At 43.3% G+C, this 24,843-nt stretch overlaps 1 protein-coding gene and 1 long non-coding RNA gene across 2 annotated transcripts in view; one reads left to right on the top strand and one right to left on the bottom strand.

Moving 5' to 3' along the window:
• LOC121546208 (conserved oligomeric Golgi complex subunit 5) overlaps positions 1-24,843 on the top strand; it is an 88,625-nt gene that overhangs the window by 22,784 nt on the left and 40,998 nt on the right. Inside the window, exon 7 of the mRNA XM_041857301.2 lies at positions 15,477-15,607. Coding sequence (XP_041713235.2) covers positions 15,477-15,607 — 131 coding nt within the window. The remainder of the gene's footprint in view (positions 1-15,476; positions 15,608-24,843) is intronic.
• LOC121546215 lies at positions 186-1,924 on the bottom strand. The gene is made up of 3 exons (XR_005996345.1): positions 1,629-1,924; positions 613-801; positions 186-274 (listed from the first exon to the last, which is right to left on the bottom strand). It is a non-coding gene; the product is annotated as an uncharacterized LOC121546215 (long non-coding RNA).

The following is a 24,843-nucleotide window of genomic DNA, read 5'->3' on the forward strand; positions in this document are numbered from 1 at the left end:
TATCTATCTATCTATCTATCTATCTATCTATCTATCTATCTATCTATCTCATCTATCTATCTATCTATCTATCTATCTATCTATCTATCTATCTATCTATCTATCTATCTATCTATCTATCTATCTATCTATCTATCTATCTATCTATCTATCTATCTATCTATCTATCTATCTATCTATCTATCTATCTATCTATCACAGAGTAGGAGAGAGGGACATATCAGTGGATGACATCATCATCCTTCTGTTTATTTTTACTCCCTCAATCGTCGCCCTGGAGAACAAAAAGATGGAGAGGGGAAAAGACGTAAACGAAAGGAGGATAATGAATGAGAAGATAGTGTGTCATGACATGTCAGACCCAAATCATCATTATCCAGACAGCCTGTTGAGCTGTGTCAGTAACAGCCTACTGTATGTTAAATCAGCCCAGTGATAGATCTGCCTGTCTGTTGCCATTGTGAGTGTGTTTTGTTAATAACCTCTAATCGGGTTTGTATTGAATTAAACCCCCCCACCCCCCCACCCCCAAAGAAAAGGGGATGGAGAGACACAAAGAGAGAGGTGTTCTCTCTTTTGTTTGATTCGTAGTGGATGTCTTACTTATTATACCTTTGGCTATTCAAGGCCTTCTGCTGTTTTTGATACTGTAGTCTCTGTCTCTGTCATGCGTTTGTTTGACAAATGAGCCCTCAGCCTTTGAACTGGTCCTTTGTGCAGCCTCTCTCTCCCTCTCTCGCTGGCTGGCTGGCTGGCTGTGTGTGAACAGAAGCTCAAGAGGGCCAGAGACTGGTATTGCTACTGGGAGAAGAGAGAAGCTCATATGACAAAGAGCATATGATCCGTATGACACAGTGCATATGATTTTGTGGGGTTTGGTTTCTGTAATTTCACACAGTGGCACTGCACACAGCGGTTAAGCCACTGGTTTCAGTTATTCACTTGCATGCATGACGGCTCACAGAGCACTCTGTGAAGGTGTACTTGGTGTGTGTATGTTTGTGTGAGATGAGTGGAAGGCTCAGGCTGTTTTGAGAGCGGTGTGTTTGCACAAAAGCCCTTGTGCTCTGCTCCGCGCTAAGAGCAAAGCTTCAGCGACACCGCGCTCATAAGAGATGCTTAACATTATCAGAGCGTTGAGTAAGTAAATGGGGGGGAGCAGAAATATTTATCCCTTTGGATGAGACTTTGTGCTGTATTAGTCAAGTTATCTCTACTGTATGACTGTAGGCTGGTGGAGCAGACAGGTAGAGACCCCGCTAGAACGCTATGGGACTGTACATGCAGTGAGTGCACACGGCTGGTGGTTCTTTGTCTGTTGGTACAATACGAGTGAGAAGTGTGCAGGCTTTTTGCTCCAGTTTTTATTTTGACCTCTGCTGATGGTGTGCACATACTGTACAGTATGGTGGTGTTTTGTGTTTTGACAACCGTTCCTCACAGTTCAGCAAAGGTAGAAAATGAGAGTGCTTTTGTCAAGAACTGAAGTCATTACTGTTGTCATTTGAGTTCGTTTTTTAATGCATCTGAAATGCATTTATTTTCTTTAGTGTACAGACTGACATTCATTATCAAACACGTTATTGTCACAGTAGTAACAGAAAATCAGTGCAGTGATAGATGTTTACCTTGTCCTCTGAGGTAGTCGTGTGTCCGTCCTCTGTCAGCATAGATAGCCAGGTGGAACACTCTCTCCCAGGTAGAGCGAAGGAGGAAGAGAGAGAGAAAGAAGAGGAGAGGAAAGGATCAGAAGCTGCTGAGGCTGTTTCTGGCTGTATGTGACGGGTAAGATGGTGTCGTTAAGTCCTCAGGGTCTGTTTCCGGGACTGGTCTCAATGAGAAGTGTGTAGGGATCCAGGCTGGAGTAGGGAGATCACTGTTCTGCTCTCTGGCTGTGCTGCGCTCTCCCTTCCCTCTCCCACTCTCACTCGCTCCGTCTCGGAGCACTAATAGCCCTTCCTACTCATCTTACCCACCCTCCCTCTGGCAGCATGTCTCTAACACTTTCTATTTCTCTCTGTATCAACCTTTCGCTCTCTACATTCTCTCTCTCTCTCTATCAACCCCTCTCTTTCCCCATTCCCTCTTTCTCTCTTTACATCTTCTCCTTCCTCTGATGGGTCTCGTGTAACAGGTTCCTCATTTCATCCTTTCGTTAGGTCAGTGTAGTATTGTGTATCTAGTGCAGGGGTAGGCAAGTAGATTCAGCCTGGGGGCGATTTTTGTCGGAGTGTCTGGTCGGGGGAACATAATTATAATAATAATAATATAATGTATTATAATGTACACTGCAAATTGACCATAACTAAGCCCAATAAATTGTATTTGAAAATAACAATTTCATTCCTTGATTACATTAAGAAACGATCACGTCTCTTTTTTTATTTGTGGGAATACTTGCGAACAGATTTCCTAAATTAAAATGATTTTTAGCTGAATTCCTGGTGATTTTACAGTCTTTTCCAACCCAAAAAAAGAATCACTCGGGGGGACGGTTTTGGGAGGCCTGTAGCCGACCCCTGCTCTAGTGTGTCTGGAACCTAAGTGGCACTAGCTTCACAGGAAGACATGACACCCCATCAAGATGCAGCTTTCAAGCCTGTGTTGTTCAGTAATGGCTATTTGCTCCACATAAGCTCTGGAACACAGTCATTAGGATTTGCATTCCACAGATTGGCCAGGATTCAGTACTGAAATTGGGATGTCAATGTCAGGCAGAGGATAATGATGTCATATTTTGGCAGGAAATGGCAAAATGAAAGAGAAGCTGTCTCTCTCTCAACTCCGAGGCATCAGAGCACATACTATTTTCTTCAGAGGATGTTTTCTACTGGTGCCGGTGTCACTAGATTGAAGGAAGACATCTCGGAATTGTGCCAAAGGTCGATTTTTTTTAAAATTTAAAATAATTTGTCTCTCTCTCTCTCTTTCTCTCTCATGCTCTCACTCTTTGTCTCTTTCTCCATCTCTTTGTCACCATGCCAGTCTGTGTGTTTGCACTCTCTTGAAGAACAGGCTTGGCAACCGTGGCACCTTCTCTACTGCGGACCCGTCGATGTGGATAGGGGTGTGCTCCCTCTGCAGTTTCCTGAAGTCCACGATCAGCTCCTTCGTTTTGTTGACGTTGAGGGAGAGGTTATTTTCCTCGCACCACTCCGCCAGGGCCCTCACCTCCTCCCTGTAGGCTGTCTCGTCATTGTTGGTAATCAGGCCTACTACTGTTGTGTCGTCTGCAAACGTGATGATTGAGTTGGAGGCGTGCGTGGCCACGCAGTCATGGGTGAACAGGGATTACAGGAGGGGGCTGAGCACGCACCCTTGTGGGGCCCCTGTGTTGAGGATCAGCGAAGTGGAGGTGTTGTTTCCTACCTTCACCATCTGGGGGCGGCCCGTCAGGAAGTCCAGGACCCAGTTGCACAGGGCGGGGTTCAGACCCAGGGCCCCGAGCTTAATGATGCGCTTGGAGGGTACTATGGTGTTGAAGGCTGAGCTATTGTCAATGAACAGCATTCTTACATAGGTATTCCTCTTTTCCAGATGGGATAGGACAGTGTACAGTGCGATGGCGATTGCATCTACTGTGGATCTATTGGGGCGGTAAGCAAATTGAAGTGGGTCTAGGGTGTCAGGTAAGGTGGAGGTGATATGATCCTTAAATAGCCTCTCAAAGCACTTCATGATGACAGAAGTGAGTGCTACGGGGCGATAGTCATTTAGTTCAGTTACCTTTGCTTTCTTGGGTACAGGAACAATGGTGGACATAATAATAATAATAACATCTTGAAGCAAGTGGGGACAGCAGACTGGGATAGGGAGAGATTGAATATGTCCGTAAACACTCCAGCCAGCTGGTCTGCGCATGCTCTGAGGATGCCGTCTGGGCCGCGTCATGGCTGGTTTTCCCTTTGTAATCCTGGCTAGTTTTCCCTTTGTAATCCGTGATTGTCTGTAGACCCTGCCACATACACTACTGTTCAAAAGTTTGGGGTCACTTAGAAATGTCCTTGTTTTCCATGAAAACATACATGAAATGAGTTTGAATAGGAAATATAGCAAAATGCATAGGAAATGTAGTCATAGAAATAATGATTTTTAATAGAAATAATAATTGTGTCCTTCAAACGCTCCTTTCGTCAAAGAATCCTCCATTTGCAGCAATTACAGCCTTGCAGACCTTTGGCATTTTAGTTGTCAATTTTTGAGGTAATCTGAAGAGATTTCACCCCATGCTTCCTGAAGCACCTCTCACAAGTTGGATTGGCTTGATTGGCACTTCTTACGTACCATACGGTACGTACCACATTGCCTCCACCATGCTTGACAGATGGCATCAAGTACTCCTCCAGCATCTTTTCATTTGGTCTGCGTCTCACAAATGTTCTTCTTTGTGATCCGAACACCTCAAACTTAGATTTGTCTGTCCATAACACTTTTTTCCAATCTTCCTCTGTCCAGTGTCTGTGTTCTTTTGCCCATCTTAATCTTTTCTTTTTATTGGCCAGTCTGAGATACAGTGGGGGAAAAAAGTATTTAGTCAGCCACCAATTGTGCAAGTTCTCCCACTTAAAAAGATGAGAGAGGCCTGTAATTTTCATCATAGGTACACGTCAACTATGACAGACAAATGAGAAATAGAAATTCCAGAAAATCACACTGTAGGATTTTTTATGAATTTATTTGCAAATTATGGTTGAAAATAAGTATTTGGTCACCTACAAACAAGCAAGATTTCTGGCTCTCACAGACCTGTAACTTCTTCTTTAAGAGGCTCCTCTGTCCTCCACTCATTACCTGTATTAATGGCACCTGTTTGAACTTGTTATCAGTATAAAAGACACCTGTCCTCAACCTCAAACAGTCACACTCCAAACTCCACTATGGCCAAGACCAAAGAGCTGTCAAAGGACACCAGAAACAAAATTGTAGACCTGCACCAGGCTGGGAAGACTGAATCTGCAATAGGTAAGCAGCTTGGTTTGAAGAAATCAACTGTGGGAGCAATTATTAGGAAATGGAAGACATACAAGACCACTGATAATCTCCTCGATCTGGTGCTCCACGCAAGATCTCACCCCGTGGGGTCCAAATGATCACAAGAACGGTGAGCAAAAATCCCAGAACCACACGGGGGGACCTAGTGAATGACCTGCAGAGAGCTGGGACCAAAGTAACAAAGCCTACCATCAGTAACACTCTACGCCGCCAGGGACTCAAATCCTGCAGTGCCAGACGTGTCCCCCTGCTTAAGCCAGTACATGTCCAGGCCCGTCTGAAGTTTGCTAGAATGCATTTGGATGATCCAGAAGAGGATTGGGAGAATGTCATATGGTCAGATGAAACCAAAATAGAACTTTTTGGTAAAAACTCAACTCGGTCGTGTTTGGAGGACAAAGAATGCTGAGTTGCATCCAAAGAACACCATACCTACTGTGAAGCATGGGGGTGGAAACATCATGCTTTGGGGCTGTTTTTCTGCAAAGGGACCAGGACGACTGATCTGTGTAAAGGAAAGAATGAATGGGGCCATGTATCGTGAGATTTTGAGTGAAAACCTCCTTCCATCAGCAAGGGCATTGAAGATGAAACGTGGCTGGGTCTTTCAGCATGACAATGATCCCAAACACACCGCTCGGGCAACGAAGGAGTGGCTTCGTAAGAAGCATTTCAAGGTCCTGGAGTGGCCTAGCCAGTCTCCAGATCTCAACCCCATAGAAAATCTTTGGAGGGAGTTGAAAGTCCGTGTTGCCCAGCGACAGCCCCAAAACATCATTGCTCTAGAGGAGATCTGCATGGAGGAATGGGCCAAAATACCAGCAACAGTGTGTGAAAACCTTGTGAAGACTTACAGAAAACGTTTGACCTGTGTCATTGCCAACAAAGTGTATATAACAAAGTATTGAGAAACTTTTGTTATTGACCATATACTTATTTTCCACCATAATTTGCAAATAAATTCATTAAAAATCCTACAATGTGATTTTCTGGAATTTCTTTCTCTCATTTTGTCTGTCATAGTTGACGTGTACCTATGATGAAAATTACAGGCCTCTCTCATCTTTTTAAGTGGGAGAACTTGCACAATTGGTGGCTGACTAAATACTTGTTTTCCCCACTGTATGGCTTTTCTTTGCAACTCTGCCTAGAAGGTCAGCATCCTGGAGTCGCCTCTTCACTGTTGACGTTGAGACTGGTGTTTTGCGGGTACTATTTAATGAAGCTGCCAGTTGAGGACCTGGTGAGGCGTCTGTTTCTCAAACTAGACACACTAATGTATTTGTCCTCTTGCTCAGTTGTGCACCGGGGCATCCCACTCCTCTTTCTATTCTGGTTAGAGCCAGTTTGCGCTGTTCTGTGAAGGGAGTAGTACACAGCGTTGTACGAGATCTTCAGTTTCTTGGCAATTTCTCGCATGGAATAGCCTTCATTTCTCAGAACAAGAATAGACTGACGAGTTTCAGAAGAAAGTTATTTGTTTCTGGCCATTTTGAGCCTGTAATCGAACCCACAATTGCTGATGCTCCAGATACTCAAATAGTCTCAAGAAGGCCAGTTGTATTGCTTCTTTAACCAGCACAACAGTTTTCAGCTGTGCTAACATAATTGCAAAAGGGTTTTCTAATGATCAATTAGCCTTTTTAAAATGATAAACTTGGATTAGCAAACACAACGTGCCATTGGAACACAGGACTGATGGTTGCTGATAATGGGCCTCTGTACGCCTATGTAGATATTCCATAAAAAATCTGCCGTTTCCAGCTACAATAGCCATTTACAACATTAACGATGTCTACACTGTATTTCTGATCAAGTTGATGTTATTTTAATGGACAAAAAAATTGCTTTTCTTTCAAAACGATGCTGCTTTTCTAAGTGACCCCAAACTTTTTGAACGGTAGTGTATATTAAGAAACAAATTGAAAAGCAGCATCGTTCTTGTTTGGTACAATCTGTTGACTGCATTTGACCTAACAGAACAGCATGCAAACTGACAAATGGAGTACTATTAAAACGGACGTTACGTGAGTGTTCTGAGTGGGGTTTCAAAATATTGCATGCAATATGGATCTCTTGCGATTTTTCATGTGAAGTCAATTAATTGTGCAGCCCTAACACACACAGACACACCCAAAAATATTTTTTGACTTCTCTGCTTGGAGGAGAGAATGCCCATAAATGTTTGATGCTGGTATTAATATTGCAACCCCATATCCAACCCTGTCCCCTGATGCCCCTACAGGCTACTGTTTGCTTGGGTTTCTCTACCTTTTCCCCATTTCAGCTGTGTGTGTGTGTGTGTGTGTGTGTGTGTGTGTGTGTGAGAGCAAAGAGCGAGAAATGGCGAGAGTGGAAAGCGAGCAGGAAGAGAGATAGTGGGATGAGAGGGTAGCCATGCCAGAGCCTGTCACTGTTGACGAGTCCACTGTGCACTCGCTGTGGGTCTAGATCAGTGTGTGTGTGTGTGTGTCCAGCTCCAGCCATATTGACTATGTGTGTCGTGGCTGTAGATCAGTGCACCATGGCAAGAGCTAATGGGGCAGAAACAGCCTGTCAGGGCTCAGTGTGTAGTCTGGAACTGGAGGAGAAAGAAAGAGAGAGGGATGAGGTGACTGAGCAGTCAGTGACTGGGAGGCTGGGAGCTAGCCTGTGGGCTTTCACCTGATCAAACTCCAGTAACTGACAGAAGAATTCAGACAGTCAGGGATTTTTCTGCATAGAAAATGCTTGTGCGGGTCTAAACGGTAAAACAATTATAATAATCTAAACGCTTTCAGTGTCAATTTAAACAACTAAAATCTTTGAGAACTAACAATCACCAAAATACAAGCTAGACAGTCAGGGAGAGTTGAAAATTCTATAAACAATGAATTCATCAGGATTTATTTTGTTATTATGTTTAAGCATAAGAACACAGCCATGTTAAAATGTGTAGAATTGTAGGAAATTAGCTTTAAAATGGCATCATTTTCTCTCAGCTCCATGGCAGAATATATAGAATTGCAGAAAATTTGCTTTAAAACTGCAAGATTTTATCTCAATGCCATGACGAAATGTGTAGAATTGCAGGACATTTGCTCTAAAACTGCAAAAATGTCTCTCAGCTCCATGGAGAAATGTGTGGGATTGGCTTAAAAACCGCAAACATTGCCACCACGCCCTTTGCAACGCCCCCTGCCACGCCCACCACCTAAGCCCCTTTTTAGCTCAGTTGGTAGAGCATGGCGCTTGTAACGCCAGGGTAGTGGGTTCGATCCCCGGGACCACCCATACGTAAAAATGTATGCACACATGACTGTAAATCGCTTTGGATAAAAGCATCTGCTAAATGGCATATTATTATATTATATTATTATTGATCCAGAAACCCTGGACAGACACACACACAAATGTGCGCACACACACACACACCCCAGCGTTACTCCATTCTGAATGACTAAACCTCACTGAGGTCACATCACTGATAACACGGATGACGTTCTGGGCTCTTTGTGATGACCTCATTGACTGTCCCTCTTTGATGACCTCACCCAGGTTAGTGATGACGGACAAGATAGCAGAGTATTCTTAGACATGAGGTACTGTTAACCACAGTACCTCATGTCCATTTGACCTCTGAGTGTCTTTTCTCTCCTCCGTTTCATCCTCACTCATGGCCCCATACTGAGAGAGCTGATTTTAGTCACGTTCTGCGTGGGGTCAGTGGTCATCTGAGTTCCGGGGTCATCATGTAGCAGGATGTGTAACCCAGGAAGAACTGCAGCTGGCTGGCTGTCTACGTACATGCATATATTTGGCCAAGCTGAACACAGTTGAAATCTCTTCACTGAAAGACCTATGAAACATAATTGTGTATTTCCCTTTTGATAAAGCATGGAGATAGTGTGATAAACTGGCTGGTGAGATCTGATGATAATTCTAGAGCCATCATTGGTGTAAACAGTAAACACTCACTGTCCTTCGTTGTGTGGTAATCACACCATCCATCCATCTAGTCTCTAGGGGGGAAGGTCAGCTCTGTCTCCCCCACACAGTGTTCTCTCCTGGGATTAGATTTTGGTCACTAGGCCCCTCTGCTGGAGCCTGTCTCTTCCTGCTGTTCACTGTCCCCCTCCAACACACACACAAACACACTTCCTGTTGCTGTGGAGGGATTATGTGTTTATGTGTTGGTGTCTGAGGGGCGTTGGGAAGGCCTGGGAAAGGACTGAGTGCCAAGAGACACTGGGGGTGACCTTCAAGCAGCGCAGAGGTCACACGCACTCACATACTGTGTACACACACACACGTGCTTTGCTGGGCAAAGAAACATCTAAACATCTCTCTGTTATCTTATCTGATTCCTCTTTGTCTATTTCACATCTCGGCTTTGGCAGCAAATTCACACTGAGGTTTATGTTAGCAGTTACACACAAACAAGTGTGGAAACGGGTTCTGTGTCGCCCCTGTGTCCCTGGTGTCCAGATATAATGACTACAGAGCTATTTTAGCCCTCCACTCTGAAACTGGTTCTCAGAAACCTGGGTTAAAAAAAATAAACGTTAAAAGAGAGGCTGACTCCTTCTGAACCCAGTCCCTGTCTCTCTCTTCCCTTTCTTTCCCCTAATCCTTGTGTCCCCTTGTGTGTGGATCTTTGGCGTTCCCGGCCCAATGACTTACAAACACATTCTCTATCCTCTCGTCCATCTGACAGCCAGACAATAGAAGAGAAGCTCAGTGTATGGAACCAATGAGAACTCGTGGTACAGTTGTTACAGTCTGTCCAATCACAGGCAGGCAGAGACTACAATGATGATATGTCTCTAGTCCCTAAACTAGTTTTAACCCCGTCTCTGGTCAACATAAGGAAAAATAGGTTTTTATTCAATAGTGCCCCTGTCTGAGTGAGTATGTCACTGTCACAATAATGACTCTGACTGCGCCAGGGTTAGAGCTATTCTCTTCAGCTTTATGTATGCACTTAAAACCGTGTGCTGTGATTATCTTTACCAGCCATTCACACTGACATTTACCGGATGCTTTATCGTAACATTTACTCTCTAAATGGCTTTCACACCTGTAGGTACTGTAATAGCAGCCTATACGTTCACTGTCACGCTATGGTGTCCTGGATGGTTATATGTTCTCCGGAAATGTGGACCATCAAATGTCATTTCACGCTATCTCTGCAGAATTAGCTGTCATTGTTATGGATGTTAATGGCAGGCTTTCTCCTTTCCCTTTGAACGTGAACGTGAAGCTCCTGCTGTATTGTGTTCTTTTGAAGACCTTTTAAGAGGTTCACATATTGATGGAGCCAGAGAGCTGAGGCATATATAGCAGAAGGGAATTTAGATAGCTTATTTAGCACAAATTGGAAGGCTATCCCAAGTAATGGTCAGTTTCTTTCTCTCTCTCTCTCTCTCTCTCTCTCTCTCTCTCTCTCTCTCTCTCTCTCTCTCTCTCTCTCTCTCTCTCTCTCTCTCTCTCTCTCTCTCTCTCTCTCTCTCTCTCTCTCTCTCTCTCTCTCTCTCATCCCTCCCTTCTAATTTTAAAATAGAGGCTTGACTCTCAGGACAATAACAATCTCTCTCTAAATGTATCTCCTCCTTATCAGCTGTGAAGTGAATTGCAGGTTTTGTGAAATCGTTTCAGTGTCCTCGCCCCTCCTAGAGAGTGTCCAGTCGGCCATATTGAATCATAGCTAATGTTTCTTATCAGAAGACCCTTTCTCCTCTTGTTATGGCTAAATTGTGTTTCCAAGGTCACAGTTGGAGTTATTTTCAGTGTAATGCCTCCTGTTTCCCAGGCTGTGGTGAGACGGGTCTGCTCAGTGCAGATAAATATGGCTGACGATGAGGCAGGCTGATTGATGTGGAAACAGTAGCCTTCACTGCCTCTGAGGTAACGGCTGCCCAGTGCAATGGCACAACACAGACCCAGTGCCCACTGTAGAGGCACCACAAGGAGCCAACAACTTGCACATCATGGTGCCAGCAGTGCCATGCCAATGCCAAAGAGCCCACTGAGGACCTTGCTAGCTGTCACTACCTGGCCAGTGGCCAAGCTAGAAAGCATTGAAGTACAGCATTTTCTAACCAGCATTTCTCAACAACAAATGAGAAATCTTAACCATACCCTTAGCCTAGGCATTTTAGTGGCCCCCCTCTTGACGGCAGAGAGAAAAAATTAACGTTTTAAAGGTAGCCCTTTACACTCATATCTGTATATGGGTTGAAAATAGCACATTTGGACACACCTCAATTGAAACACAGTGGCTGTACAGTAACATGCTATACATGACGTCAGATCTCAGGCTCTGTCCTTCACAGCTCTGTATAGGTTTTGACTGACAGCTGTTCTGAACTTGAGCACCGCGTATGACAAGAATCTCCTCCTGCTAATTGGGCAACTTTTGCAAATGTATTGTTATCTGAGTGAGGGAAATCCTGTATGAGGACTCTATGTATTTTGAAAGATGAGACGTTATAGAAGCAAGCCAAACGCCAGTGAGTCCAAATTTGCACTTCAAAATCTCCATATCATAAATGTCATGTAATAAACAGTGTCAACGTTTATGATCACTATGTTTTATGTACAGTTACAAGATGTCATGGCATTATACCCTGGGTTGTCCTGAACAGAATAAGCCTATGCTTGTTGTATTGCATCTGAATGCATCATGACTCCATTCTATGCGCACCAAAATTATGATCGGCTTCTCTACATTGCCTTGTGAAAGCCTGTAATATCTTATTTTATAATTTAGCTAGTCATGTCATGTTGGCAATAGAACATGCTTTCAAATTATGCCAACCTGACCCAGATTGCAATTTATAATGGACCGTTTTTGGATTGCGTTAACAGTAACAGACATTTTTGCAGTTTTAAAGCTAATTTCCTGAAATTCTACACATTTTGCCATGACTTATGCCATGTTAATATGATATCTAAGTGAAAGTGACTAATCAAATCAATGGTGGCCCCCTGGAGGTCAGGGCCCCTGGGCACGTGTCCTTCGTGCCTGGTCGGTAATTCGGCCATGATTACTACAAGTTTAGATAGCTAACATATTTGAGGTTGGTATTTTTAATCTTATTTATATACTGTATATAGGGGTAGATCAGCTTTAATATTGCAGATAGATTGTAGCTTCCATCAATGTAATTGTCTGCATCATTTCCAATCCCCCATATATATTTTGTGTGTATATATATATATATATATATATATATATATACACACACACACACACACACACACACACACACACACACACACACACACACACACACACACACACACACACACACACACACACACACAGTGGGGAGAAGAAGTATTTGATACACTGCCGATTTTGCAGGTTTTCCTACTTACAAAGCATGTAGAGGTCTGTCATTTTTATCATAGGTACACTTCAACTGCGAGAGACGGAATCTAAAACAAAAATCCAGAAAATCACATTTGTATGATTTTTAAGTAATTCATTAGAAAAGCAGAACTTCATATTTGGTACAGAAACATTTGTTTGCAATTACAGAGATCATACGTTTCCTGTAGGTCTTGACCAGGTTTGCACACACTGCAGCAGGGATTTTGGCCCACTCCTCCATACAGACCTTCTCCAGATCCTTCAGGGTTCGGGGCTGTCGCTGGGCAATACGGACTTTCAGCTCCCTCCAAAGATTTTCTATTGGGTTCAGGTCTGGAGACTGGCTAGGCCACTCCAGGACCTTGAGATGCTTCTTACGGAGGCACTCCTTAGTTGCCCTGGCTGTGTGTTTCAGGTCGTTGTCATGCTGGAAGACCCAGCCACGACCCATCTTCAATGCTCTTACTGAGGGAAGGAGGTTGTTGGCCAAGATCTCGCGATACATGGCCCCATCCATCCTCCCCTCAATACGGTGCAGTCGTCCTGTCCCCTTTGCAGAAAAGCATCCTCAAAGAATGATGTTTCCACCTCCATGCTTCACGGTTGGGATGGTGTTCTTGGGGTTGTACTCATCCTTCTTCTTCCTCCAAACACGGCGAGTGGAGTTTAGACCATAAAGCTCTATTTTTGTCTCATCAGACCACATGACCTTCTCCCATTCCTCCTCTGGATCATCCAGATGGTCATTGGCAAACTTCAGACGGGCCTGGACATGCGCTGGCTTGAGCAGGGGGACCTTGCCTGCGCTGCAGGATTTTAATCCATGATGGCGTAGTGTGTTACTAATGGTTTTCTTTGAGACTGTGGTCCCAGCTCTCTTCAGGTCATTGACCAGGTCCTGCCGTGTAGTTCTCACCTTCCCCATGATCATTGATGCCCCACGAGGTGAGATCTTGCATGGAGCCCCAGACCGAGGATGATTGACCGTCATCTTGAACTTCTAACATTTTTAAATAATTGCTCCAACAGTTGTTACCTTCTCACCAAGCTGCTTGCCTATTGTCCTGTAGCCCATCCCAGCCTTGTGCAGGTCTACAATTTTATCCCTGATGTCCTTACACAGCTCTCTGGTCTTGGCCATTGTGGAGAGGTTGGAATCTGTTTGATTGAGTGTGTGGACAGGTGTCTTTTATACAGGTAACGAGTTCAAACAGGTGCAGTTAATTCAGGTAATGAGTGGAGAACAGGAGGGCTTCTTAAAGAAAAACGAACAGGTCTGTGAGAGCCGGAATTCTTACTGGTTGGTAGGTGATCAAATACTTATGTCATGCAATAAAATGCAAATTAATTACTTAAAAATCATGCAATGTGATTTTCTGGATTTTTGTTTTAGATTCTGTCTCTCACAGTTGAAGTGTACCTATGATAAAAATTACAGACCTCTACATGCTTTGTAAGTAGGAAAACCTGCAAAATCGGCAGTGTATCAAATACTTGTTCTCCCCACTGTACATATATATACGTATCTTTAAAAAATATATGTTCCTTTATTATTTTCCACTAACCCTACCACCCATCCCCTAATTGGAGTAAACTAATGAAACAACAACACTTAGGCTTATACATACTATATACGTTTTACGGACACAATCTATTTTACAATAGTTATATTTTGTTTGTTTTTAGTCCTGTCCTTCTTCTGCCCTCAACCTCTACCATTATATTTTTAACTGTGCTGTTTCACAAAAGTTCTGAATCTATGTACATTTTACGGACACAGTATATTTGATATGAGTTATCTTGATATTATTGGTCACACCCTTCAGCTCCATTCAATCCTTCCCATCTATCTCTTAACACCATCCATATTGGATTTCTATTTGCCATATTTTTCAACTGTGCTGTGATGTTTCACTAAAGTTCTGAACCTTTCTATTCTCATAGTTTCTACAGATTGTAAAACATTTTTTTTGCTAAAAGTATTATTATATTATTGATCAATTGACTATGACTTTTCAAATCACCCAGTAGTGTTATCTGCAGAGTTAGCTCCAGGTAAATGTTGTAATTCTTCAGCCATTCCTGGACCTGTGACCAAAAACAAGCTACATATGGACAGTACCAAAATAAATGACTCTGTTGGTAAGTTAGTTTATCTAGCTAATTGAGTGACTGACATAACAACAGGGAAATTGCTGATGCACAACCAAATGTTGAAATTGCACCTTGTGTATTCTATTATTCTAACAGTAAGTTGAGATCCCGACTTAGTTCCCCCCCAAAAATATAATAATAATATATACTTGTGTGTGTATCAGGCACTCCATGGGCCCAGCAGACTTGGGATTTGTATTCTAGCTGTGTCTGTGAGTGGATTGTCTTTGGATTAGATATTCTGCTGTCCAATCTCTTCTCCTGACTTCTCTCACTGGAGAGCCTAGACAAACAGACAAATAGCACATCTGAAATAGCTTTTATACCTGCCTGCCTGCTCTCTCCTTTGGATTGCACTGAAATGGTAGCTTAGCTTTCCCCACCTGTGTCGCTGGTTCACTTTTCCTTTTGTAACAGGGTTTTTAAAGATACAACTGTATATTGTTTTTAACACAATAGGTTGTAGAAGGGACTGAAGGTGTGTGTGTGTGTGTGTGAGCCATGGGAAGGTCTTAATGAGTTAGCGAGGGGTTAAAGGGGTTAATTGGATCAACTCGTCTGCATAGAACATCTGGCAGACACACAAATACACACACACGTTTAGAATTCAACATGCACTGCTACCTCTCCTATTGACTGCAGTTCCACCTGTTTTCAATGTAAACAGCTGTGTGCATCTTCCTAGTTAGCCTGTCATGTTTTCCCTTTGACTTTCACTCTCCTCTCTTTCTCTTTTCTCAAATCAATACTGTAGAAGACTAGTATAGAAGGCAGTGGTTTTCTATCTAAATGGAGATGTATCAGTGGTGCAAAAATAAATCACGCTGAATGCTAAATGTCATATTGTCAAATGTCGGAGGGTGTTTTTGTAGATGTCTGAAGGTGTACAAATGCATGCGCACACACACACACACACACACACACACACACACACACACCCTCTAACACCCTCTTCTCTTGTCTCCCTCTCTAGACTACCTGTCCCAGGGGGTGGATCTGTCTGGTATAGACGTGATCGAGAATGAATTGCTGCTGATCAGCAGAGCCAGACTGGAGGTGGAGAACCAGGCCAAGAGACTGCTGGAGCAGGGCATGGAGATACAGGTAGGACGCACACACACATACACGTGTGTGTATATACACACACACAGTCTACAAATAAAATGCAAAAAAGTTTGTTCCTAGTTTTCACTCCTACACATTTCCTGAAAGGTGACTCACATATTTTTTGCCATTTGGCCAAAACGAGAATTCACTGTAGCCTCCAACAAGCAGGCCCAAGATGGGTTTCAGTTAGGTAATTTATGACATGTGGGGCCCAGCTGATGCTCAGAGTTACAGCACCGACGCCCACTGAGATGGCTTGGCTTGCAGCACACCTCACTGTGAGGACCAGATGGCCATCACTGATCTGTCTCTACCTCTCTCTATCTCCCCTCTCTTCCCTCTCTCTCTCTCTCTTCCCTCTCTCTTTCTCTCTACCTATCTCCCCCCTCTCTCGCTCTCTACCCTCTCTCTTTCTCTCTCTCTCTCTCTCTCTCTCTCTCTCTCTCTCTCTCTCTCTCTCTCTCTCTCTCTCTCTCTCTCTCTCTCTCTCTCTCTCTCTCTCTCTCTCTCTCTCTCTCTTCCCCCTCTCTCTCTCTTCCCCCTCTCTCTCTCTTCCCCCTCTCTCTCTACCTCTCTCTGTATCTACTTCTCTCATTCCGTTGGTCAGTGTACAGTTTCAGATTTAAAATCTACTTTTAGATTCACCAAACGGATACTGGAGAGAATGCTTTTTCAATACAGTCAAATCAATATTAACCTTCTATTAAAAATGTATTACTGGAAATGTTAGGAGTTCTCCAAGGTTAAGTGTATAATTTGTCAGCCCATACCCCAGCGAGCAGGTTGGCTACAGTACTATTAATAAGAACTGATTTGCAGGAAACTAACTTTCTATTAGACAGGAAGCCTTGAGTTGGAGGCCAGGGTCTACCTCCCAGTACGGCTATCGGGGAAACACGCCCTGCAGTCGGTCAAGGCTCTGAATGTAATACATCTCTAATACTGACCCTCACTGCACCGCTCGGCGGCTAAAATAACACTGTCCTCGCCTGGTCCTGCCTCAATTGGCCTCAGCCCTGTATTTATATCATACCTGGAACACTGGCGTAACGCAGTTTCTCTGCATTAATGCCAATAATAGTCCACCCTCAAAACACTAACTCACTAGGGATTGTTTCATTATGCAGTGTACTATCTATAGCTATATTCTGTTTTTAGCTGCGATTTAGGTGCTATTTATAAACTTTTTATGAAAATTACACCTCAGATAGCCTAACAATGAAGAAAAAAGTAGTCTGCTTGAGGATAAATTCAGCCAGTATTGTTTTGTCTGGCTAATAACCTACACAAATGTGCTGCAATATTCAAGATAAATTAAATTAGGCTTAAATCAAATGTAATCCAACTTGAGAGACTACCCTGCTCTCCTGAAGTCCTCCCTTTTTTGTGTGCAAATTTCTTCACCACGGCATGTAGGTCCATACTATACTGAGGATTGCCAACTCAGACAGTCTTTCCTGAGACATTGTGCATTATATGTCCATTGCGCTTCACACAATTTAAACTTAGTCTTGAATGATTCATGCCAAGATATACCAGAGATAAGGGACTGTTGATATTGCAACCACACGACTCAAACACCGGTTCACCAGTATGAAGAAAATCACAAACCACCTTTTCTGTTCAAGCCCTCAAGAACTGTTCTCCGCTAAATATAATAATCTGTTTGCATCTGCCAATTTATTGGCTGTCCAGTATCCAGACAACCTGTCCCCAGAGCTTTCTAAACAGTTAATCTCTTTCTGTAACGTGTTGAGGCCCGCAATTAAGAAGAATGAGAGGCTCAATTAAAGATGTTACAGAACTGCCCAGTTTTCCTGATGTTGCTACGTTTTTACCATCCCTGTAACTGTCACTTCTGCAGAGAGATCGTTTTCTAAACTAAAACTCATAAAGAACTACATAAGAAGCATTAGGCTCGGTCTGATATGAGCTTTTGAACACCTGAGTAAGCTCCACTCAATGCACTGGCGCCGTTGTAGCCTTGACCATGCGATTTATTGTATACTTTCAATCAGTTGAATTGTTTTATTTTTCAAGACTTGGGGCACTTTTTCAGTCACATTCCTGAAGCCCAAGAAACAAACACTTAGCTTCCTAGTACATATGGAAATTAAAAAGGTTTATGAATTAATTACTTTTTGGAGGGTTACTGTGAAAATGATTTATTACGTAAAAAAGAATAGACATAGATGACCGGCGCATGGGCCCCCAGAGCTCGAGCCCCCCCCTTGTGGGGGTGTCCGGTAAACCAGTGACCTGGAATGTGATCGTGTTGCAAGGCCAAAACAAACTGACTGCTATTACCGGATCCTCTGAAATCCAGGGAAATTGAGGTGGCTACTTTTCTAGTCCTATCATGATTCCTCATGGCCTCTCTCACCTGTGTGTGTAATGTGAGCTTGTGTGTGTGAACATTTCATGAGACATTTATTTATAGTCCTCCAATTATTGCCCTCTTTTGTTACTTCCTTCCAATAAAAACACTATTCTCTGGTTCCTTTCATTTTTATTCTACTAAACCTCCCGAGGCGGACACAGCTTTTTGCCTTATAAAGTTAGACCCTGTTCCTCCATCCTTCCACCCCTCCATCCCTCCATCCTTCCATCCCTCCTGCCTATACTAGAGATGAAAACTCTTCTGGAGAATAGTCAAACCCTCAAGGACTTTCTGTTTGTGCGTTTGTTTTTATTGCTTAATAAATCATCTAATATTTATATTGACTTCTCCTGCGATTTCAGGCCTGGCTTGGCAATTGGAGAGTGATGCACATAGACGTGTGCCTATATACTCAGGGCTTGGTCAGAGCATCACTGTGGCACGCTATAGTGTGTAGTCCCTGGTTCTTATCAGGCAGGTCAGATGAAAGACTAAGCCTGCGTCCCAAATGTCACCCTATTCCCTATATATGGTCAAAAGTATTGCACTGTATACCGGTTAAAATAGACCGACGCTGACAGGAATGGAGGACCGCCACCTCCAACTGTCTACTGCTTGAGTACCTGTATCTGTGTGTCAGTGTCTGATAAAGATCCACGGAGGTATTATTCTGAATGAGTAGGAAGTTAGGAGTGTGTGTGTGTGCCGTGCAGTGTGTAGGTGCCCTTGAAACCGTCATACTCTGTTTCCAGTTTTTTTCTTTCCCATGGTAATTTGTTTAATTCCTCAAGCATGATTATTGTTTGATGTTGAGAATGTAGTAATGTCTCCCCGCTTGTTATGCAAAGGGAGAAGGGGAAAAGTAGCTCACAGGGGAGGTTGGAGGGTTGTTTTGAGAGGGGGATTCAAGGTGAACTTGTCAAGGTCAGATTGCTATCAGACAAGCAGCATGCCTCCCTCTCTCCCTCTGTGAGATATTCACCTATACAGTACAGCAGGCAGGCAGACAGACAGACAGACTTCTCAAAACTGCAACTCAGACAAGAAAGGGAGACGGGCAGAGAGAAAGAGGTAGAAAGGGAGAGGAGGAGAGAGAGACCGAGATAGCGAACGTGTGGGAGGGATGGAGGGAGAGAGAGAGATATAGTTTTAAATGCTTAATCTCATATTTAATCTGAAGTGAGTTTCTTATTCAATACAAACTCCTCTGTTTCTCTGAACTGTAGTGTGTCTCACTAGCTCCTCTCTCTCTCTCTCTCTCTCTTCCTCTGTCTCTCTGTCACACACACACACACACACACAGGAGAGTGTGTAAACCCTGGCCGTTGTCATCGTGACCCAGAAAACTGCATTCTCAGGGGGACAGTGTCCTGTTTCAGAGACTCTGGGGGGAGGGGAGAGAGGGATGAGAGAAGAGATTAGGGGGGATGCTTACAGGCAGTCTGCTCAGTCTCAGCCTGGGACCAGAATGGAATGATTTTTACCATGAAAAGAACTCGGGTGAGAACAGAACAGGATAATCTGGGCCTGTGTCTGTTCTCCGTAGTCTGTAATGGCCACGTTCTGTTCAGCCCACTGTGATAAAGATAGAAGTGTGTGTGTGTGTGGGTTGAGGCTATGCACAGTATCTCAGGTCTTTATGAGGGTTAATCTGTATAGATGAATTAGAGCTAATCTGCCATACTCCTTCATTAGAGCTAATCTGCCATAGGCTGCTAACGTTCACAGTCCAGGTCATGCATGTCTACCATGTCAACATGCATCTGTGTAGGTTGTAATTCCCCTTCATTAGTAGTGTATGTGTGGCTGTGTGGCTGTGTGCATGACTCCTGGCACGAACAACACCACGCTGAGTCTCATTTGTGGAACGGGGAAATACAGACCCAGAGTTCAATTCTTTTCTGAAAGATAACTCCCGCACACGCACGATTACCTACCTACGCATTTAGTAGTATATTGTCTAGATCAGAGCCTATTCATAATACATGCTATTATATAGATGTATTATCATTAAATCCCCATAGATGTATTATCATTGATTGCCCAGAGAGGCCACTCACCTGGTGTCCCAGGTCTGAATCAGTCCCTGATTACAGGGGCCAGATGAAAAACAGCAGAGCTGTGGTCCTGGGGGCCCAATTGAATAGCCCTAATCTAAATCAATCCTGATGTTACTAAAGTGTTGTCTGATGCTACAAATGGGCTTTGACTGTGAATCCCTCCAGCTAAAGAGAAAGAAATCAGTGTCAAGTTGTTTTTCTCACTTAGCTCTTACTCAGAAAATACCAAAAAAGGGCTATTCTGCCTCTGTTGCCGTGGGCAACACAAAACCGAAAAAGAGCGAGGGGAAGGGGAAGAAGGGGTAGAGAGAGATAAAGATGGAGAGGGAAATAGGCTGGAAGAACCGTTTATGTTCAGTCATCCCTCCATCTCTCCCTCAGAAACATTATATTTATTATTAGTAGTAGGTCTATTTAATTGCCTGTGTCTCAGCGCAGCACTAGACTTATTTATAGTTGTTATATTATCACCATGTCCAGAAACCGAGAATATTGAAGAAGATGAAAGCTAGTTTCAAGCTGTCTGCACCTCAACTCTCTCTTTCTGCTGTGGTTTCACTGGGAACTGGTATGAAGCCTCTGTATTAAAAGGCATAAACAAGTACACTGTCAGCACAACAGGAATGAAATGTGCTTGCAGCCCTCTCCCGTAGTACCTGAAGATACAGTTTTATCATTAACACTATCAAGAAATTGTCATTTAATGAGCTCATATCCAAACCCAGAGCCTATTAGTGGTCTAGAATCACGAAATGTCAGCCAGCCATTACCAGCATCATTCCTAGACATGTCTCTGACTGATCTGAACTCTGAGAGAGAGCAGATGAGAGGATCTGGCGAAAAGAGAGGAGGATGGAGGGAAGATGAGAGGGGAATAGACAGAGAAATTAAAGGATGGAGAGACGGATAGACGTGATCAGAGGTGACTCAGGAGCAGATGGCCCCTCGGCCTGGTAGTGAGTGTGTCTGTGTGTGTGAGTCTGTCTGACTGCCTGTGTCTGCATGTGTCATCAGAACCACAGGAGACATGAGGACATGCAGAGAGAGAGACAGGGAGGGAGGGGTAGAAAAGGTGAGAGGAACAGACAGAATGTGTGAAAAGTGTCAAGGAAAGGTGGTATTCTACAGTGCATGCTGTCGGTAGTGACAGCAGCTGTCACAACTCTATCATTCTCCCTTTCTCTTCTTTTCACACAATCTCTCTTGTTCCTTCTCTCCCTCACTCACTCTGCATGATCCTCTCCTTCTTTTGCAGCTATATCTCTTTCTCACCTCCCCCCCTCTCTCTTCTTCCCCCTCTGTCATCTCTGGATGGATAAAGAGATGAACAGGAGGACTGTTGTGTGATGGTGCAATCCCAGCTGGGTTTCTACGTTCTCCTCTCTAATAGCAGCACCCCACTGCTCTGATTGTCCTACAGCTAGATCAACAGAACACGTACCGAACACCCCGTCCTGCAATCACAACCAGGATAAATTATCTGTTGTGTCATACAGAAGGCTATGTGCAAATAGCAAATGACTGTATTCACTATATCAGAAGTGGAGCACTGTATTGGAAATGGGGGATCATTTGAGACGCAGCTTTCGCACACACACGCGCACACACACTGACACACACACACACACAAACTTTGCATAACTTTGTCTTCTCGATCCTCCACCAGTTGATAAGTGACCATCAGGCACTTGGCTGAAAGTCTTGTCACCATGCATATACTGTGTGCTTTAACACCTCCCTTAAACAGCTAAATAAGCCGTCAGTGACATTTCCTAGGAAATCATTAGCCTACACGGCTGTAGAGTAGCCAGTAATTCATTGGTGGGTGGGCCTGCAGAAATGTGGGTAATTTCAGGAAAACAGCTAAGTCACTTTTTGCAGTGCTACACATTTTGTCATGAGGCTGAGAGAGATGTTTTCATTTTTAAAGCTAAAATATAGGTGTGTTGACTGTGATAACGGCACTGGATTATGAGCTGTCTTGTTTGCTAAATTAACAAACGAAGTAGGCCGTCATGGTGCATACAGTGGCTTGCGAAAGTATTCCCCCCCTCTTGGCATTTTTCCTATTTTGTTGCCTTCCAACCTGTAATTAAAATTGATTTTTTGGGGGTTTGTATCATTTGATTTACACAACATGCCTGCCACTTCGGAGATGCAAAATATTTTTTATTGTGAAACAAACAAGAAGTAAGACAAAAAAACAGAGAACTTGAACATGCATAACTATTCACCCCCCCCAAAGTCAATACTTTGTAGAGCCACCTTTTGCAGCAATTACAGCTGCAAGTCTCTTGGGGTATGTCTCTATAAACTTGGCACATCTAGCCACTGGGATTTTTCAAGGCAAAACTGCTCCAGCTCCTTCAAGTTGGATGGGTTCCGCTGGTGTACAGCACTCTTTAAGTCATACCACAGATTCTCAATTGGATTGAGGTCTGGGCTTTGACTAGGCCATTCCAAGACATTTAAATGTTTCCCCTTAAACCACTCGAGTGTTGCTTTAGCAGTATGCTTAGGGTCATTGTCCTGCTGGAAGGTGAACCTCCGTCCCAGTCTCAAATCTCTGGAAGACAGAAACAGGTTTCCCTCAAGAATGTCCCTGTATTTAGCACCATCCATCATTCCTTTAATTCTGACCAGTTTCCCAGCCAAAAAGCTCAATTTTAGTCTCATCTGACCAGAGTACCTTCTCCCACATGCCTTTTGGTGAACACCAAACGTGTTTCTTATTTTTTTCTTTAAGCAATGTTTTTTTTTCTGGCCACTTTTCCATAAAGCCCAGCTCTGTGGAGTGTACGGCTTAAAGTGGTCCAATGGACAGATACTCCAATCTCTGCTGTGGAGCTTTGCAGCTCCTTCAGGGTCATCTTTGGTCTCTTTGTTGTCTCTCTGATTAATGCCCTCCTTGCCTGGTCTGTGAGTTTTGGTGGGCGGCCCTCTCTTGGCAGGTTTGTTGTGGTGCCATATTCTTTAAAAATTTTTATAATGGATTTAATGGTGCTCCGTGGGATGTTCATAGTTTCAGATATTTCTTTATAACCCAACCCTGATCTGTACTTCTCCACAACTTTGTCCCTGACCTGTTTGGAGAGCTCCTTGGTCTTCATAGTGCCGCTTGCTTGGTGGTGCCCCTCGATTAGTGGTGTTGCAGACTCTGGGGCCTTTCAGAACAGGTTTATATATACTGAGAATACATATGCACGCACCACTTTTCCGTTATTTATTTTTCAGCATTTCTTGAAACAAGTAATTTTTTTCATTTCACTTCACCAATTTGGACTATTTTGTGTATGTCCATTACATGAAATCCAAATAAAAATCCATTTAAATTACAGGTTGTAATGCAACAAAATAGGAAAAACACCAAGGGGGATGAATACGTTTGCAAGGCACTGTATAGCCATAGAAGCACAGTGACATACGCCTTAATGCGGTAATAATGGGGGTGTGGCTTTAAATTAGTTATTTTTGACCTCCCATCCCATGAGAGTGAATGTCATTCCAGTTCATCTGAATGTCATTCCCGTGCACTGCTTGCTATTCATTCTATCTGATGGTGTTTGCATGTTTAGGTAAAAAGAGAAATAATGTCCCATTTGAAACACTGACAAGTAGAGGGCATAAAATAAATAATCAAACAAAAAAATACGAATTGTTGCTCAATCTGATTGGGTGCGCCTGACTCCCCAGTGGGTGGGGCCCAGGCCCACCTGTGCCTACGCGGTTGCTACAAGGCTACAGCCAGCTGATTGGTTAAGTAGAGACAGGACTAGAGAGAATGCACTCACACATCTGTATTAGGCCTACTTTTATTTGAAGGCACAAAGAACACACTAAAGGAAGTTGTGGTCAAAAGTATTGCCTTGTCTTTCAAAAAAGGTCACTGACTGAAATGACAACAATAAAATCGTGAGTGATGATAATCGTGTGGAGGGGAATAATCTTTAACACTTAATTTGACAGGTTCGTTATGGCATGGTAATGACGGTTTCAGCATCCATTATTATTATTTTACATATACAGTTGAAGTCGGAAGTTTGCATACACCTTAGCTAAATACATTTAAACTCAGTTTTTCACAATTCCTGACATTTAATCCTAGTAAAAATTCCTTGTCCTTTAGGTCAGTTAGGATCACCACTTTATTTTAAGAATGTGAAATGTCAGAATAATGGTAGAGAGAATGATTTATTTCAGCTTTTATTTCTTTCATCACATTCCCAGTGGGTCAGAAGTTTACATACACTCAATTAGTATTTGGTAGCATTGCCTTTAAATTGTTTAACTTGGGCCAAACATTTCGGGTAGCCTTCCACAAGCTTCCCACAATAAATTGGGTGAATTTTGGCCCATTCCTCCTGACAGAGCTGGTGTAACTGAGTCAGGTTTGTAGGCCTCCTTGCTTGCACACGCTTTTTCAGTTCTGGCCACAAGTTTTCTATAGGATTGAGGTCAGGGCTTTGTGATGGCCACTCCAATACCTTGACTTTGTTGTCCTTAAGTCATTTTGCCACAACTTTGGAAGTATGCTTGGGGTCATTGTCCATTTGGAAGACCCATTTGCGACCAAGCTTTAACTTCCTGACTGATGTCTTGAGATGTTGCTTCAAATATCCAGTACTTGCGTACTATTGTTTGTACAGATGAACGTGGTACCTTCAGACATTTGGAAATTGCTCCCAATGATGAACCAGACTTGTGAAGGTCTACAATTTTTTTTCTGAGGTCTTGGCTGATTTCTTTTGATTTTCCCATGATGTCAAGCAAAGAGGCACTGAGTTTGAAGGTAG

This window comes from Coregonus clupeaformis, unplaced genomic scaffold (assembly GCF_020615455.1).
Source record: "Coregonus clupeaformis isolate EN_2021a unplaced genomic scaffold, ASM2061545v1 scaf0070, whole genome shotgun sequence".
Classification (NCBI taxonomy): Eukaryota; Metazoa; Chordata; class Actinopteri; order Salmoniformes; family Salmonidae; genus Coregonus; species Coregonus clupeaformis.